The sequence below is a fragment of the Pelobates fuscus genome, chromosome 2 (genome assembly GCF_036172605.1).
Source record: "Pelobates fuscus isolate aPelFus1 chromosome 2, aPelFus1.pri, whole genome shotgun sequence".
In the NCBI taxonomy this organism is placed as follows: Eukaryota; Metazoa; Chordata; class Amphibia; order Anura; family Pelobatidae; genus Pelobates; species Pelobates fuscus.
The window spans coordinates 305741401-305759655 of NC_086318.1; the positions used below are offsets into that span (position 1 = coordinate 305741401).

At 38.8% G+C, this 18255-nt stretch overlaps 1 protein-coding gene across 1 annotated transcript in view; it reads left to right on the plus strand.

Moving 5' to 3' along the window:
- GPRC6A (G protein-coupled receptor class C group 6 member A) overlaps positions 1 to 17307 on the plus strand; it is a 31693-nt gene extending 14386 nt beyond the window's left edge. Inside the window, exons 4-6 of the mRNA XM_063441790.1 lie at positions 1278 to 1493; positions 10058 to 10181; positions 16193 to 17307. Of these exons, the coding sequence (XP_063297860.1) occupies positions 1278 to 1493; positions 10058 to 10181; positions 16193 to 17307 (1455 nt within the window). The remainder of the gene's footprint in view (positions 1 to 1277; positions 1494 to 10057; positions 10182 to 16192) is intronic.
- The last annotated feature ends 948 nt before the right edge of the window (positions 17308 to 18255 follow it).

Consider the following 18255-nt stretch of genomic DNA (forward strand, 5'->3'; position numbering starts at 1 on the left):
ATATAAGCATTCTCTTGTCTACTTGAACAGCTTTTGCCTGGAGTAAAGTCAGTGAGCCTTAAACTAAAATAAACAACTGAATAGGGCTAAAGAGAAAATATGGATGCAAAGTGAATATTTAACAGGATGTGAATAATTTTGGATCTGCAAAAGAAATTATTTCTTTCTGCCAGGTCTTCTTTATGATCTTCTGCTTCCATGCAAAAGGAAATTAATGTCACTCTACAGCAGCATTTGAAGGTCAAACTTTATGGCTGCATTCTAGAGAAGGGCAGGGCTCAGAGTACACAGAGTTTACTGCAGCGATTCCTGTATAAAACAGAGATGTTGTGTTTCTTAATGTATATGAATTCAAGGACCAAAGTAAATACTATAACCACTAAATGATAGGCACCACTCCTTGCCAGGGTCCTCTTTAATTTTGATTGGACCCTGGGCAAGCATTTACTTGGGCCCCCTACCCGCCACCCCACTCTCTGGCATGCAGTCACGCCCTCCACCACAATGTAGTGGAGGAAATGAACTAGAAAGGGTACTGGTGCAATGCTTATTTTGGGCCCTGCTATCGCAAGGGTGGCCATACGGTAGATCCCCATCTGTCATACCATTCCAAGAATGCTTTGACACCTAGGGATCTATCATTGCCCCGTGCTTGCAGCGTTGTGTTTAGCAATGAGCAGTGTCTGTGTGTTTGAATGTAAGCATGTTTTGTATGGAGTATGTTTGTGTGAATGTAGGGGTGTGTTCGTATGTAGTGCTGGCATTTGAATATAATTTGGGTGTTTTTAACACAGATGTGTGTTTGTATGTAGTATTAATGTTTAATGCAGGAGTGTGTTTGAATACTGAGATGTATGCACATATACACATACATAGTTTATAACAGGAAATATATAGATGAATTTGTAAATAAAAAAGTTCTTTATTTTTAACACAACATATATATAACATAAATATGGCATCAACGAGCACAGACAATTTTGTCCTTCACTTATGGATAACAGAGTGGCAGTTTTATTTTTGTTTTGTTTTTTTTTATCAAAGGGTCCTATACACTAATTTAATTTTATTTTCCAATGTAATTTAGAAGATAGTGTAATCTACCTTCAAGTAAATATGCATTTTAAGCTATACAGTTTTTAGTGTTTGCACCAGTACAGCATATAGATTAGACTTATACCCAATTGAAGATAAACAATATATATATAGTTATAAAGTTTACTGTAAGTATATTGTAATTACATATTTCTATTATTATTGTTTTGTTTTGTTTTCAGCTCTTACAAGCTTTGAAAAAGGTAAATTTCTCCTTCGGAGATAGAAATATTCATTTTGATTCCAATGGAGATGCAAACACTGGGTACGACGTGTTACTCTGGAAGGAGGGTGTAATTGGAAACATTAACATCACAACAATTGCAGAGTATGATACACAGAAAGACATTTTCATATTTCACAATAAAGAAAAGGAGAATGAGTTCAAACTCTTGATGGTAATGTACTATGTTCAACACATAGACATAGACATAGAATGTGACCGCAGATAAGAACCATTCGGCCCAATTTTCTAAATACTCCCATTAGTCCCTGGCCTTATCTTATAGCTAGGATAGCCTTATGCCTATCCCACGCATGCTTAAACTCCTTCACTGTGTTAACCTCTACCACTTCAGCTGGAAGCCGATTCCATGCATCCACTACCCTCTCAGTAAAGTAATACTTTCTGATATTATATTTAAACCGTTGCCCCCCCTAATTTAAGACTATGTTGTTGTGGTAGTTTTTCTTCTTTTAAATATAGTCTCCCCCTTAACTGTGTTGATTCCTTTTATGTATTTGAATGTTTCTATAATATCCCCCCTGTCTCGTCTTTCCTCCAAGCTATACATGTTAAGATCCTTTAACCTTTCCTGGTAAGTTTTATCCTGCAATCCATGAACCAGTTTAGTAGTTCTTTTCTGAACTCTCTCTAAAGTATCAATATCCTTCTGAAGATACGGTGTCCAGTACTGTGTACAATACTCCAAGTGAGGTCTCACCAGTGTTCTGTACAATGGCATGAGCACTTCCCTCTTTCTACTGCTAATACCTCTCCCTATACAACCAAGCATTCTGCTAGCATTTCCTGCTGCTCTGTTACATTGTCTGCCTACCTTTAGGTCATCTGAAATAATTACCCCTAAATCCATTTCCTCAGATGTTGAGGTTAGGACTCTCAAATATTATATACTCTGCCCTTGGGTTTTTATGTCCAAGATGCATTATCTTGTACTTATCCACATTAAAGGGACACTATAGTCACCTGAACAACTTTAGCTTAATGAAGTAGTTTTGGTGTATAGAACATGCCCCTGCAGCCTCACTGCTCAATCCTCTGCCATTTAGGAGTTAAATCCCTTTGTTTATGAACCCTAGTCACACCTCCCTGCATGTGACTTGCACAGCCTTCCATAAACACTTCCTGTAAAGAGAGCCCTATTTAGGCTTTCTTTATTACAAGTTCTGTTTAATTAAGATTTTCTTATCCCCTGCTATGTTAATAGCTTGCTATACCCTGTAAGAGCCTCCTGTATGTGATTAAAGTTCAATTTAGAGATTGAGATACAATTATTTAAGGAAAATTACATCTGTTTGAAAGTGAAACCAGTTTTTTTTTTCATGCAGGCTCTGTCAATCATAGCCAGGGGAGGTGTGGCTAGGGCTGCATAAACAGAAACAAAGTGATTTAACTCCTAAATGACAGTGAATTGAGCAGTGAAATTGCAGGGGAATGATCTATACATTAAAACTGCTTTATTTAGCTAAAGTATTTTAGGTGACTATAGTGTTCCTTTAACCCCTTAAGGACCAGACTTCTGGAATAAAAGGGAATCATGACATGTCACACATGTCATGTGTCCTTAAGGGGTTAAATGTCAGTTGCCACCTTACAACCTTTTCAAGCTTTTTAAATATATACACCAAATAAATGCATGCATGTAATTAATTGGGGGCATATTTACTACACAGTGATTTTATGGAGGGTGGGTTTGCCCATTTGGACAGAGTGTTCCTTTAAATAAGTATTGTTACTGAAGTGCTTCAGTATATTTAACTTTTTATTGGTGAGGAAAGAAACACTGAGAAAATAAAACGCAGCTTATTGAATTACATTTTTTACACTTTTTTTAAATATATACTTTTTTGGAGGGGGAGGGTGTGTGTGGAGGGTGCAGGGATGGAGTGGGATCTGTGGAGGGAAGGGGGCGGTGCAGGGGAGAATGGTTCTGTGCAGGAGAGGCAGGAGGCGAGGGGATCTGTGCAGGGAGGGGATGGAGGGATGAGAGGGGTTGTGTGCAAGGGAGGCAGGGGGAGAGTGGATCTGTACAGTGAGGAGCTCTTAGGGAGGCAGGGGGATCTGTGCTGGGGAGGGAGGAGGCAGGGGATCTGTGCAGGGGGAGAGGGGATATGTACAGGGAGGGAGGCTGTCAGGGGGAGAGGAGATGTATGCAGGGGAGGACGGGGGTAGGGGATCTGTGCAGGTCAGGCAGGAAGAGTGGACCTGTGCAGGGAGGGGGCTGTAAGGTAAGTAGGGGGATATGTGCAGGTGAGGGGGGTAGGGGATCTGTGCAGGGGAAGAGGGGATCTGTACATGGTAGGAGCGCTGTCAGGGAGGCAGGGGGATCTGTACAGGGAGGGGAGTTGTCAGGGAGGCAGGGAGATCTGTGCAGGGGAGGGAGGAGGGAGAGGGGATATGTGCAGAGGAGGCAGGGAGAGAAAGGATCTGTGCAGGGGAAGGAGGGGGAGAGGGGATCTGTGCACAGGAGGCAGGGGAGAGGGGATCTGTGCAGGGAGGGGGGGCTTTTTAGAGAGGCAGGGGGAGAGGGGATCTGTACTAGTAGGGGGATGTCAGGGAGGCAGGGGGATCTGTTCAGGGGAGGGAGGGGGAGAGGGGTTGTGTGCAGGGAAGAACTTACCTGGTGTCTCTACCAGGCTGCACTTCTTTGTTACTCCGGAGGACAGGAAAGCAAAGGAAGTGACCTCATATCCCATCCTCCTGCCCCACTTTTTTCTCTCTCTCTGCACCACACAGAGACATGCCAAGCAGGATCGCTGCCATGTCTCCCTCAGAAGGTGGGAGCAGAGTTCTTGCTGCCCCACAAAAGTGCTCCAGGGACGGACTGCCCCCCCTCCCCTCCTCCACCATGATCTATTATTTTTGTTACCCAATTAAAAAAAATAGTGAGATTAGTTTGGCAGGATCTCCCTGAAGTAAACCCATGTTGTCTCTGATCTTGAAATCCACTAATTAAGATTGTCTTTATTTACTGTGTGCTGGGCTCGCAAATACATGGATATTTTTCTTCCAGTCTTTTTGGCAGTTGCTACATTTACAAACAAAATGTTATTCCCCATTCCACTTAGTCTGTCTGAATGACAGTGTCCCCATTTTGAGCATACTATCTGGCAATAGTGAGGATTTTGGAGATACCAGGGAGACAAAGTAAACTTTACTTTCCCTCTCTTTCAGTAGTTTGTTAGAGAGCTCATGATGTGCATTTCATAGAGTAGATCTCAATTTGTCTTTACTGTGATCTATAATTCTGAAGAAGAAAAAAACACATTTAAACTTTAGCAATCATTCTAATCAAATTCAATTGTTATTATTGTTATTATTCTTATTTATGTGTCCCTATGTCTCCCAGCCAGTGTCTCAGTGTCCCCATGTCTCCCAGCCAGTGTCCTTAGTGGACACTGTGAGACTGTGGGACGCTGGTTCGGAGACGTGGGGACACTGTGTCTCTAGTTTCTCCGTGTCCCAATATCTCTACCTATGTCTCACAGCGTCCCCATGTGTCTCAGTGTCCCCACATCTCACAGTGTCCCAGTGTCCCCATGTGTCTCAGTGTCCCCACGTCTCCCAGTCTCCCATAGTGTATCAGTGTCCCCATGTGTCCCGTAGTGTCTCAGTGTCCCCATGTCTCCCTGCTGCCTTTCCCCTTATCTCTCACTTCCCTGAGCTGTAGTCTGTCTGTGCAGGCTGGTAGCTGCTGTCTCAACTCTCTGTGCTGTGTAGATGCTCCCCTGCGTATCAGTGAGTAAAGAGAGGCAGGGAGGGATATGCTGTAACTTCCTATCCCTGCCCCTCTCCATACACAGTGACCCCTACTGGCTGGTGCTGGTATTGCAGAGTAATCTCCGTTTATACTGAAAAAAATATTTGCATTTGTATTGCCGATATTACTTTTTTTAAATGGGCCTATTCCATGGGCCTGGACCTGAAGCTGCAGCTCCATCAGTCCCTATATTAATCTGGCTCTGCCCACCACTCAGGAGTTGGGGCCAGGGGTGAGGACAATAGGTCCCCCCCCCTTATTGGTATTTAAGGCCCCCACCCACTGCTCAGGGGTGGGGGCCAAGGGGGAGGACAATAGGTCCCCCCTTATTGGTTTTGAGGGGCCCCCACCCACCGCTCAGGGATGGGGGCCGCGGGTGAGGACAATAGGCCCTTATTCTAATTTAGGGCCCCTACCTGCTGCTCAGGGGTGGGGGCCGGGGAGGAGGACAATAGGTCCCCCCTTATTCTAATTTAGAGCCCCCACCCACCGCTCGGGGGTGGGGGCCAGGGGGGAGGACAATAGGTCCCCCCCTTATTGGTATTTAGGGCCCCCACCCACCGCTCAGGAATGGGGGCTGGGGGTGAGGACAATAGGCCCTTATTCTAATTTAGGGCCCCCACCCGCTGCTCAGGGGTGGTGGCCGGGGGGAGGACAATAGGTCCCCCCCTTATTCTAATTTAGAGCCCTCACCCACCGCTCGGGGGTGGGGGCCAGGGGGGAGGACAATAGGTCCCCCCCCCCTTAAAGTAATTTAGGGTCCCCACCCACCGCTCACTGTTTACTAGACATGCCCCTACTGGCGGTATAGCGAGTAGGGGCAGAATTTACTAATACTAAGTAATTTTTAAATACACAAAAAGGATAAGTGGTGCTTGAAATCTAATAAGATATATGGAAAATAAATAATATATCCCAGTGTGTCTGAACACACTCCAGTGTTTAGTCACCAAAAAACACTTACAGGGTACTTGCGCACACAATGGTATATTGTAGATATGGAAACTGGTATCTAGAAAGTATAATCATAAAAAAACATCATAGTGTAATATGAAAATGTATAATAAGACAATACGGAGTTAAAGGGAACACTCACAATATTTAGAGCCATATAAGTTGGCTCTAAACTATGGCAGCATGTAGTAACATCCACTGTAGGTGTTGTAAATGATGGAGGTCCCCCAGAGATTTGGCGATACTCTTCTAGATAGAATTGTAGGAACCCAATTGAAAGTATAAAATAACTCTTTATTACATTAAAAGATTAGCACAATGCGTTTCGACCAATTCCATTCGGTCTTCCTCAGGTGCAATATTTAACAGGTACATACCAGAAACATATATAGCATATACAATTAGTACAAGTAGAATGCACATGTTATCAATTTCCCAAACAACCCACCCCTTTTTGCCTTTTATGGAGTTACGGTTTTCATTGCCACAACTTTAATGGATGGCTGTTAATGATTCCTTATGCGTGGATACTTGCGATACTTCCTTCTCAAAATGGCTGCGCGTTGCGGTCGGTCACATGTATTCGCCTCACTTCCGTTGTTCGCTTCTGATGTAATATCTGGTTTGCGTCATGTGGGGAGGGTGTATGGTTTCCCTTTGCCGTCCCTATCAATAAGGGGGCGTGTTGAGTTCAAGCGAAATTCAACAATCGCCATATATATTGAGGGAAAAATTGAAGGCAAGTAAACAATATAATAGAGTTAGTAAGTGGTATACCTTATTTTATCTGTTTACATCATATATATTAAATAAACAAACCACTTTACTAAAAGGCATTTTATAGTTCAAATAAATAAACCTTAATAAAAACAATTTGATAAATAAAAAACTTTTTTTGTTATTGTTTTAAAAAGAAAGGAAGAAGTTTTTACCAGGAAAAGTACAGTAAAATGAGAGATATGCAAATACCCATATTAAAATAGGGAGGTTACAAGATTGGACCTATATCAAAATCTATATTAAGTCCCTTAGGGTGCAGAGTCTGCAGTTCAAAAATCCAAGAACACTCTCTTTTACTTAAGTTAAAAGCATCATTCCCCCCCTCAAGTGGGTTATTATTTTTTGTATGGCCATGAATTCCATTTCTTTGGGATTAGATTGGTGAACCTCTAAAAAATGTTTGGACACACTATGATTTAAAAACCCTTTTCTTATGTTTCTATGTGTTCATTTATGCGTGTTTTTAAGCTTCTGGATGATTTTTCTAAATATTGTAGTCCGCATTTACATTTTAAAAGGTAAACTACATTTACCTAACTACACCAGCAACAAACCGCAATGGAACAGAGGTTTGCAATACTTGAGGACTCCAGATGCAGTAGGAACCTCAAGATCAGAGGGGTAGCAGAGGCAGTACCCGATGAGGAGCTACCGCACTTTCTAAGGCGGCTACTCGGCACACTACTCACCCCAAAACAAGCCAAGTCAATCACAACTGTGGGTCTCTTCCGGATCCCACGACCACTCAAGGCACCCGCCACAGCTCCACGGGATGTGATAGCAAAATTCCAAAGCAGGCAAGACAAGGCAGCGGTGTTGGGTGCACTCAGGGGAAACTCCCCATACAGCTTTGAAGGCTCCTCACTCTCATTCTATGCCGATCTATCAGGGAGCACCCTCGCCTGGAGGAAATCGCTACAGCCACTCACAGAGGTATTGCGAGCTAACAACATTACTTACCGCTGGAAGACCAACCGCACACTGGTGGTCCAGAAGGGAGACACCTCCTATCCGATCAGGAACCTTGCCGGAGCAGAGACTATCCTGGAGACCTTAGGTCTCCCGAGAGAATTCCTCAGCCGCAGAGGACCAACCACGACCGGTACACATGTCTGGGACCCAGCACACACGGCCCCGTTTGTTCCACGGAGAACCTCAGCCGATACCTACGAAGCAGCCACCTCATGAACTCCCACAGCTACAAAGGCGGACTAGTCCTCATGCCTTCAACAGAACTCTCCACCATACCAGCTATAGACCTACCAGGTCCACTTTGACGCCCACCCCCCTACACACAACATTACATGGGAACCCAGGGGACACTTTAGCTATCTGCACCCCTTAGGGATCTACACATGAACACAAATAGCCGCTCCTACCTACATAGCTACTGGAACTTCCCCACGCAAGACAAGCCATGCTCTCGAGTGCCAACAACACTGACTTAGACTAGTTTAAAGGGCAAACTAACCATCTGCTAACCAGCTCACGGTCTGACACCCATCCCCAGACAGCAGCATGTGTACTGACATTACCTGGATGCTGGTCCCATGACCAGATGCAGATGCAATAGGGCACCTCCTTATGCCGGCACTAGTACAAAACATGTACGTGCACCCCCCCCCCCCCACATGACCAGCCAGTATAGCTACCCTCTTGTCACACACTACTCCATCTCTCCCCAGTTAACACTCCTTTCCCAGCCCAGAAAGTTGGACAAAAACTGTCTGCACACCTCACTAGCATCCACGTGGGCCATACCTCCAGCAAACTATGGCCCTCACATACTTTATAGGGCTATGTGTAGAAACATCAAATTAAATGGTAACCTGGACTACATTACCCACCATAGCCTGTCAATCATCAACTGTTATTATCCCCCTGTATTAAACACACAAAATAGAGCAATGTTCTTAAGCCATGCAACTGTTTGTGTATGCCTTTGCTTAGACCGCACCAGCTGATGTGGCGATGTCTAATCGCCATTACACAAACTAAAGAACTTATGAGATGGAAGGAGGGCACGCAGTAATCTCCCACAGCAAAGTCAGGTACTGAATAGTAACTAACCCCCTTATGTATATGCCCTGACCAACATCATACTGCTGATTGACCCCCCCTACCTATAAAAGGGGGGCAGGGTTAGTCAGCAGTAACTTACAGCAATCTATTGTGTATGTTCCACCAGTTATGATTTGGTTTGTTTATGTTGTTAGTGTTTGTCTCTGCCTGTAATGTAACCGACCGGACCTGTATTGCCTTTCTGTGCCATAAGCATAGTAGATAGGCTCTCAGGAACTATACCGGCTACTCACGAGGTTAAGCTTGTTAACTTACATAAAAAAATTTATAAAAATACATGCCACTAACTAACCCGCACACGACTGCATGAATACACTGTTGTGGCATCCTGACGAAGCTATTGTTGCTAACCCACTGCAGTTACTACAACTGATCTATACTCGATTGTACATATTTACCTGGCTTATTATGTGTCTTTTAAAAACAAAAATGTGCGAACCCTTAATGCCACTTTTTATCCTATGTTTAACTATGAATGCACGCTGTTGTGGTGTAAGACTACGCTTTGTAATCACCTGCACGACAAAAATAAAGAATAATAAAAAAAAAAAAATACATTTCTCACAGGAGACTCTCCGATGTGCAACCGGTCAGCAGAGCAGTCCGGCGCCAACCCCTCTTTAGCTTTTCTTTTAAAGCAAATCAGATATATTTTATTGTATATGGGTTCAGTTTCTGTGTAAACATAAAATTATCTTATTTTACAGAGAAATATTATGACAGTTATCCCATATCCTTATATAATGGGGTCCATGGGTAATGCAGTAGAAGTCTAATTATCTGACATTTTTTTCCTGGTGAACAGGGCATGTCAAGGCACTAGAAATTGGGGATGACAATGATTATATTGGGGTTAGCATAGACATATTTATGGACCATGGGATAGAGGACCTTCTTGCCCATGCGAAACTATAATCTCACAGAAAATGAGTTCTCACCCTGCCATTTACAGAATAAGAAGACATAATAGAATATTGGAATCCTGGTTAATAGGATATTTGCAATAGTGAATACTCATTATATATTGTCAATGACTGGTGGAGTGTCCTGTTTAAGGCATTGGCATATTTTAGTAGTTTTACAATTTCAAAATTTTACAATATTTTGTTCAATAAATGTATGTTTATGTTATTGTGTAAATACAGAAAATAAAGTCCAAGTGTTCAGATGAATGCAAACCAGGGCAAATGAAAAAAACATCTGCAAGCCTTCATACATGCTGCTATGAGTGTGTTAGCTGTCCAGAAAATCACTACACTAACATCCCAGGTAAGGACAATATTTAAAGATGGACATAAAACTATATGTTCTATAGATATATTTTTAAATATTGCCTGGAAGCTTTTTTTGTAAAATAGAATATAAAATAATGTTACTAACATGTATGTGGACAGGTTGTTCATCCAAGGATAAATCTGCTTTTCATTATGGAGTCAAGAATGTTTTTCTTCCCTTTTTATGACATAATTGAAAATTACTACATTTGGGTTTGTTTAATAATTTGTATTGTTTCACATGTCAGAAGACACAGTATATGTGGAATTCGTGAAAGGCAAGACATTATCGCCCATCCTCAATCACAACAAACAAATATTACAAGTAATTGAGGGACATATATTCTATATAATAATTCTACCATTTATGGATGTATTTAAAACCTTATTCTAAGTCCCCATATACAAAACAGATACATAAACAAAAGGCACGTCTGTGCAACCAAAGTGTGTGTCTCCTCCCTCCCATTGTAATAAAAAAACAAAGAAAACTAATTTTAAATTTTTTAACCCTCTTTAGCATAGCTTGTTAACAGGGATTCCAAATTTCTATTAAGGATCCAAATCTTTGAAAAGTGGAAAAGTTACCTTTTTCCATTTTCCATTGGAATTTTATTTGGTTCATAACCATTGTCCAAGAAATTTCTTGATTTTTTTTTTCCACATTCTTGCAATCACTAATTTCATAGCCAAATTTGAATGGTCAAAAATCTGCCATTTCTTTGTTGATGTTATCTAGAAGTAAATGTAAGATTTTTTTTTTTTTTTTCAGGAGATATAGAGACATTTGCTTTTAAAAGGTCCAAAATTATGTTTAAAATTCTATTTCAAATTTTCTTAACCAATCTGCATGACCACCATATATGTTTATATGTACCTTCGTTTATACCGCTTCTCCAGCATAATGAGAGTTGAATAGGATCTATTTTATGTAATCTAGTGGGGGTAAAGTGCCAACTGTGCTTTATTTTATAGTGCAGCTCTTAAATATTTAGAAAATGCATGACTTTCCCTAACTGTATCCAACTTCTTCCCAATTCTGGTATATCAATATCTAATCCATAGTCTTTAGACCAAACAATTTGGGCTCTAGATTTATTTACCCTGTTTCATGTTTTTAAGAAACATTGGGATTTTTTCAGGATATTTCTATTGGAGTGAGAAACAAGGATATTTTCTAATGCTTCTAGTACCTTTAAATTTGTCATGTTTGAAAGGTGACCACTTATATAATATTTAATACGGATAAAGTTGTAATAATCTTTGCGTGTTTTTTCAAAGTCTGATATTAATTGCTCAAAGGGTATAAAATAAGATCAGTCAAAGAAATCTGCCACTTTTATATCCTTATTCCCGTACCACTTCATCTTCTTCATCTCTGGAATATTAGAGTCCCCTTAGATTGGGCTATTCTTTATTTTATTATTTCTTGGTTTATCCATAAGGTATTATAACAATTCTTAATATCTAAGAGTATTTGCTCAATCAAAAACCAGTCTTCAGTTCTAGAAGTATGTGAATATATAGCTTATACGTGCAACAATGCACATACTCGACTATATTGCATTAAGTTAGGAAAGCCCATGCCCCCATTAGATTGACTTCTATATACGATTTTTTTGGGGAAATTCTTGGTTTCTTATTTGACCATATACATTTTTCTACTATATATTGAAATTGTTTGGCATGGTAAGATGTAAGTTGAAGTGGAATTAATCTTAACCCCTTAAGGACCAAACTTCTGGAATAAAAGGGAATCATGACATGTCACACATGTCATGTGTCCTTAAGGGGTTAAACAGTATAGCCATCTGGGTAAAACATAAGATTTGGTTACATTCATTTTCCCCATCCATGAAAGAGGATGTTTTTTCCATTCTCCCAATTTATTAATTTGTTTGTTTATTAGATTTTGATCGTTCCAATCTATTATCTGTAGTGGGTCCCTGGTAATTTTAATACCTAAATAGTCAATAAATTGTTCGTCCACATAAAAGGGGAACTTGTGTTGTCATTCTGTTTTCATTGATTTCTATAGCCACAGCTTGATATTTAGTTATATTAAGTTTATAATTAGAATACTCCCTATATAACTCTATCGTCTTTAAAAGAGATTCTAATGAAGACTCTGGATGTGTCAATATTAACAGAATGTTGTTAGCATAGAGACTAGCCTTGCTTTAAATTTTGACAATAGATATCCCTGTAAGTTCTTTATTATTTCTCATTCTGGATGCCAATGGTTCGAGAGTCATGATATAGAGAAGGGAAGCCAGAGGGCACCCCTGTATAGTTCCGGTCCTAACTCAAAACCATTGGGATCAGAAACCTTGCCCCACTATCTTAGCCGACAGGTCTGTATACAGGGTCATAATTAGTTTCATTATATGTTTGCCAAAGTTAAGCCTTTTAAGGGTTGCTTCCAAAAATGTCTAGTCTGAATGTCTAAAATGTCCAGTCAAATGCCTTTTCCGTATCTAGAGAGAGGGAGATCAGAGAGGTTAATTTGGTCATGGCAAAGTCAGTTATATCTTTGATCTTCCTTGTATTACCATAAGGTTGTCGGCCTCTGACAAACCCCACTTGGTCTTTATGAATTATAGATGGAATTTTCTGCCAATATTGCTGAAAAGATCTCGATATTACTATTGATAAGGGAGATAGCTCTATAATTGGATACGTTTTATATATTTCCCTTGTTTAGGTATCAGAATGATTACAGCTTGAAGCATTTATTTAGGGAATGAATTGTTTTCCAAAATGTCATTGAATACTTTTGTTAGATGAGATTAAATTATATGGGACATTTTTGTGTAGAAATAATTAGAGAAGCCATCTGGGCCAAGTGATGTATTAATGTTTAAGTTATGGATATATAGGAAAAGTGGAAACCACCCAGAATACGTTAAAATGTATATGGAATAGAATAACCTGTATTCAGGTAGAATATCCAAAGGTATGCTCTGTATAAAAAAATCAAATAGCTAACATAGCGTAAAATAGTATAGCATTAATTGTGAATAAGTGAAGGTATGAATGCACTCACAAACGAATGGAAAAATCAGGCCTTTCACCCACTCAGGGGTACTGTGATGAGTATAAGTTGAGGTATCTTCCAACCAAGTATGTAAAATAAAGGAAATCAAATATGGTGAAGATTGTTATAAAATTGTATATGACACATTTATTGGTCTCACTTACACATAGAAGATATAAAAACAGCGTGTCTCCCAGTTAATCATGGGACTCCTGGATGATGTTGTCAGAATATCCGTAGTGGGAGCCCAAGAGCAATGATCAGGATATAACAAAATACAAAATAAACAAATATCTGTATAAAAATTCCTTGTGTACTTTTTATACAGATATTTGTTTATTTTGTATTTTGTTATATCCTGATCGTTGCTCCTGGGCTCCCACTACGGATATTCTGACAACATCATCCAGGAGTCCCATGATTACTGGGAGACACGCTGTTTTTATATCTTCTATGTGTAAGTGAGACCAATAAATGTGTCATATACAATTTTATAACAATCTTCACCATATTTGATTTCCTTTATTTTACATACTTGGTTGGAAGATACCTCAACTTATACTCATCACAGTACCCCTGAGTGGGTGAAAGGCCTGATTTTTCCATTCGTTTGTGAGTGCATTCATACCTTCACTTATTCACAATTAATGCTATACTATTTTACGCTATGTTAGCTATTTGATTTTTTTATACAGAGCATACCTTTGGATATTCTACCTGAATACAGGTTATTCTATTCCATATACATTTTAACATATTCTGGGTGGTTTCCACTTTTCCTATATATCTGTATATTTGTTTAGGTGGTTGTGAAGTACACCTGGGATCACTTCCAGTTATACGTTTTTCACTTTTAGTGTATATACTTTCTTTTCCGTTTTTACATTAAGTTATGGATAGTCTGGATAACTTATTTAATTTCAGTGTTCTTTTTCCTAAAGCTTCCCTTTGTTTTGCATCTAATGCTTGAATATATAAAATTCCTTAGATACCACAAAGTTTGAAATGTTGTTGTTATTTTTTACAATCAGTAATATTATATAATGAACAATTTTGGTTTGGAAGGGATGCCTTGCATAGAGGAATATGTTTTAATGTTTAAACTTGATGGAGTTAAAGAGTTACTCCAACCGCCATGACCACATAAAAGATTTGAAGTGGTCATGTTGTAGTAGACAGGATGTGCAGTTCACTGCACATACAGAGTTATATTTATTTCTGTCCTGGGGGCTTGTTGCACCCCCAGTACACTTCACATCAGCAGCAGCAGCCAGGACATTCTGAGCTGCCTAAATGTAAATTCTGTGCATATTTTTCATCTATCGTCAGCACACATTGCACACTGCCGACAGACATAATAATCTTCTTCTTGCCAAGGGGAAGATTACTTCCCTCTCCCTCCAAACTTCCTTAATTATAGCCCTCTCACCTCCCTATCTTACCTGATATTTTGTGTTTTCTCCTTCCTCCTTCTTTAACCTCCCTCTATCCCTCCCCTTGCTGACTCAGAGTAAATGCATGCTTTCTGAGTTGGTTAAATGGTCCCCTCAAAGGCTTCTCTATGAGAAGCCTTTGATTGGACCTCGGCGCAGCTCCTGTGACGTCATACGGAGCATGTCGAGAAGTACCAGGAATTTTGCCCGACACTGGATTAAGGTGAATAAAAACTTGGTTTCAAATGCTTTTTAAGCATTTGGAAGGGGGGACTCTGAACAAAAATGCCAGTAGGGCATTATTCACATAATTAAAAAAAATAGGATTGGAAAAAAAAACATTAAGTCTCGAACTAGCTTACTATGTAATTATGTAACTAAAAATACTTCAATTTCCATGGAAAGTGGAAAGAATAATAGATCTAAATCTACAAATAATTATACTTACAAAGTGCCACATATCACATGGTAACAACAAATATTCTGAACTAATGTAAATAATAAAAACTATACAACTATAAAAACAAATGTGTAAAAATGTTAACATGCTTAAAAGGTAAGATTTTAAAAATAGTTTTAAAAAATGTAAATATATTAAAAATACCTAAGATTTACCATAAGGATTAAGATTTACTAAGAGGACTCTTAAAATGGTGACTAAGCAAAACATTAATTTAGTGTTGATTAATGATCCAGCCGGCATGTAATAAAGTAGCGCGTTCTGTATAGAAAGCAATAAGTCAGTAGAATTATTACAATTCTTTTAATGGAGATTGGTCAACTTTTAGAACTTTATGTTACCTCAAGCGACAAAGGGGACTACACTCAATTACAGATGACCACTGTGTCCTTAACTGAAGCAGGACCAGCAAATCCAGAAAAATTTAGTAGTACAAAAGAAGATCTTCAGGCACTGGCAGTATTCAAAAAACAATCATTCTTATTGGATCAAGTTAATATTACCTTTACCTCAGCCCTTGAGAGTGAACTCCTTACATTACTGTGGATAAGCTAAGCCAGTCCACCTGTCTAAACACCCTAAACTACATCAGCATAACAGTGCAAAAATAAAATAAAAAATGCCTCATGCGTGTTTCACTGTACGAGGTACCTTTGTCAGAGATATATACAGAATGATATTGTGTATATAGTTGTGGAAACATAATTTCTTAAGTTTTTGTTCCCAAAAGGGACTTATCAAAGTCCAAGTTGAAATATGCATATGATGCACATCACTAATTTTCATTATGGGGAGTTTTATATTTTTTTGGTTCCACCACAATCTACATGTATGTATGTTTAGAATAGAGTACCAGCAACATTTTCTATACACCTTATGACATATTCTCTGTTCTTTGACATCTTGTGTTTAAGGCAATTATTTTCTTTTTAATTAATGATTGTAATATTTTCAGTTACATATATTGTATTTTTTCCCATATCTGCTTAGTTTCTATGTCTGCTTTATTCAGTTCACAGCATGTAGCATTTGTTCTATTATTGTTATTATAATAATGTTTAATTATTGCTTTCTAGATATGGATTATTGTATTCATTGCAACAACAAGACTCATTGGGCTCCGGTGAACAGCTCTACATGCTACAAGAAGAAGATTGAATATCTACGGTGGAAAGATGGTTTTGCTATAGTTCTTCTCGTTGTTTCTTTTTCAGGAGTAGCGGTCATTGTTGCGATAGCTTTGTTATTTGCAAAAAATATTGATACTCCCGTTGTAAAAGCATCTGGAGGTACCCTTTGCTATATTATTCTACTATCCATATTTTTCAGCTTTGTAAGTGCCGTCTTCTTTATTGGAAAACCAGAAGACTTCAAGTGCAAAATACGTCAAGCTATCTTCGGCATTAGTTTCACCATGGTGGTTTCATGTATCCTGTTAAAGTCCATAAAAATATTGTTAGCCTTTAGTTTTGAACCAAGGGTGCAATGCTTCCTGAAGTGCCTTTACAAACCCTTCACCTTAGTCTTTGTGTGTACAGGGATCCAGGTCATTATTTGCACTCTGTGGCTAGTATTTTGGCCTCCAAGTATTCGAGAAAACTTCTCTCTGCCCAAGACAATTATATTGGAATGTGATGAAGGCTCCACAGTAGCTTTTGGCATAATGTTAGGCTATATAGCCCTACTGGCATTCGTATGTTTCATATTTGCATTTAGAGGTAGGAAATTACCAGAAAATTACAACGAAGGCAAATTTATTACTTTTGGAATGCTAATTTACTTCATAGCATGGATAACGTTTATCCCTGTTTATGCCACAACCATTGGGATATATTTACCAGCTGTCGAAATGATTGTAATATTAATATCAAGCTATGGAATACTGGCATGTACATTTTTCCCAAAATCTTATATTATCTTATGCAAGCAAGATACGAATACAAAATCGGCCTTCCTTAAAATGATATATAAATATTCTTCCAAGAGTGCTAGCAGTCTGGCAGTTAGTAGCCAAGTCTCTTCCAATTCTACACTTACTCACTCTCCTACTTCTGTTTCTGATATATGTGGAAGGTCTTCATCAGTTAGTTGTGTAAATAACAGCTTCTCTTTTCAAGAGAGACTTGTAGCTGCTAATATGCTTTCTGCTGAGAAAAGGGGTCTCGTGCGAAAAAGGTTATCAAGCATTTGATAGCATAATTAATGTTAAAGGAAAATACTTTCAGGGTTATTTACTAAAGTGAGAATTGAAAGTGAATTCAAAGTGAAGTTCAGATTTAAGATCAAAATAGAATAATAGAAAAATTATCTAAGCCAGTTATGCCTTCGGTCTGACTACTCTGACCTAAAATGTTATATTTACCTTGAATTAGTTTTGAAATCTCATCTTTAGTGAATAACTATGTTAATATAGTAATCATATAAAATAATAAATAGTAATAACCTTTATTATCTTCACATCTATTATGTGAATCCAATAGCGCACAAATGAAGACATGCTTTGCAATTATACACTGTGAATAATATGCGGCATATCACCATATACTACAACGGTCCATGAGGCTTGCTGACATTTTAATTTAGAATGTCCTCAAACTGAATTAACTACAGCAAATGAAATAGCTGACACCCAGGAGTGTAACACCTATTAACGTCAGGCAGCACTCAGACATGTATGTGATTGTGTAACTATGAAGTCGAACTCCTTATCCACGCAGTGTTTCCATTATTTTGTCCATCCTGTGTATATTGTGTGTTTTTCTTGTGCAAAGTACCCATCTGTTCAATTATTTTCCTATTTTAGGTACTGTATGGTATCCCTTATAGGTCTCCTTACATTTTATCATTGCAGGGAAGTCTTCAGCTCTTATCATATAAAAAGCATGTAAATATCATGTTAAAATGCTAAATTCTAATGCTAAATTGTTTTATAACTGCACTGGAAAAAAAGTTTATGTTTTATAAGTCTATAATAAGCAAATAGATTTTTTGGCAAATATTGGGAAATGGGGTATGGAATAATATTAAGCTGCAAGAATTGCTGCCAGAAGTAGCCCAACATTTTTTCATGATTTGTTATGGCTTTTAATCGAAAATGGCAGATCTGTAAAAAGAACTGATATTAAAAAGCACTAATAAA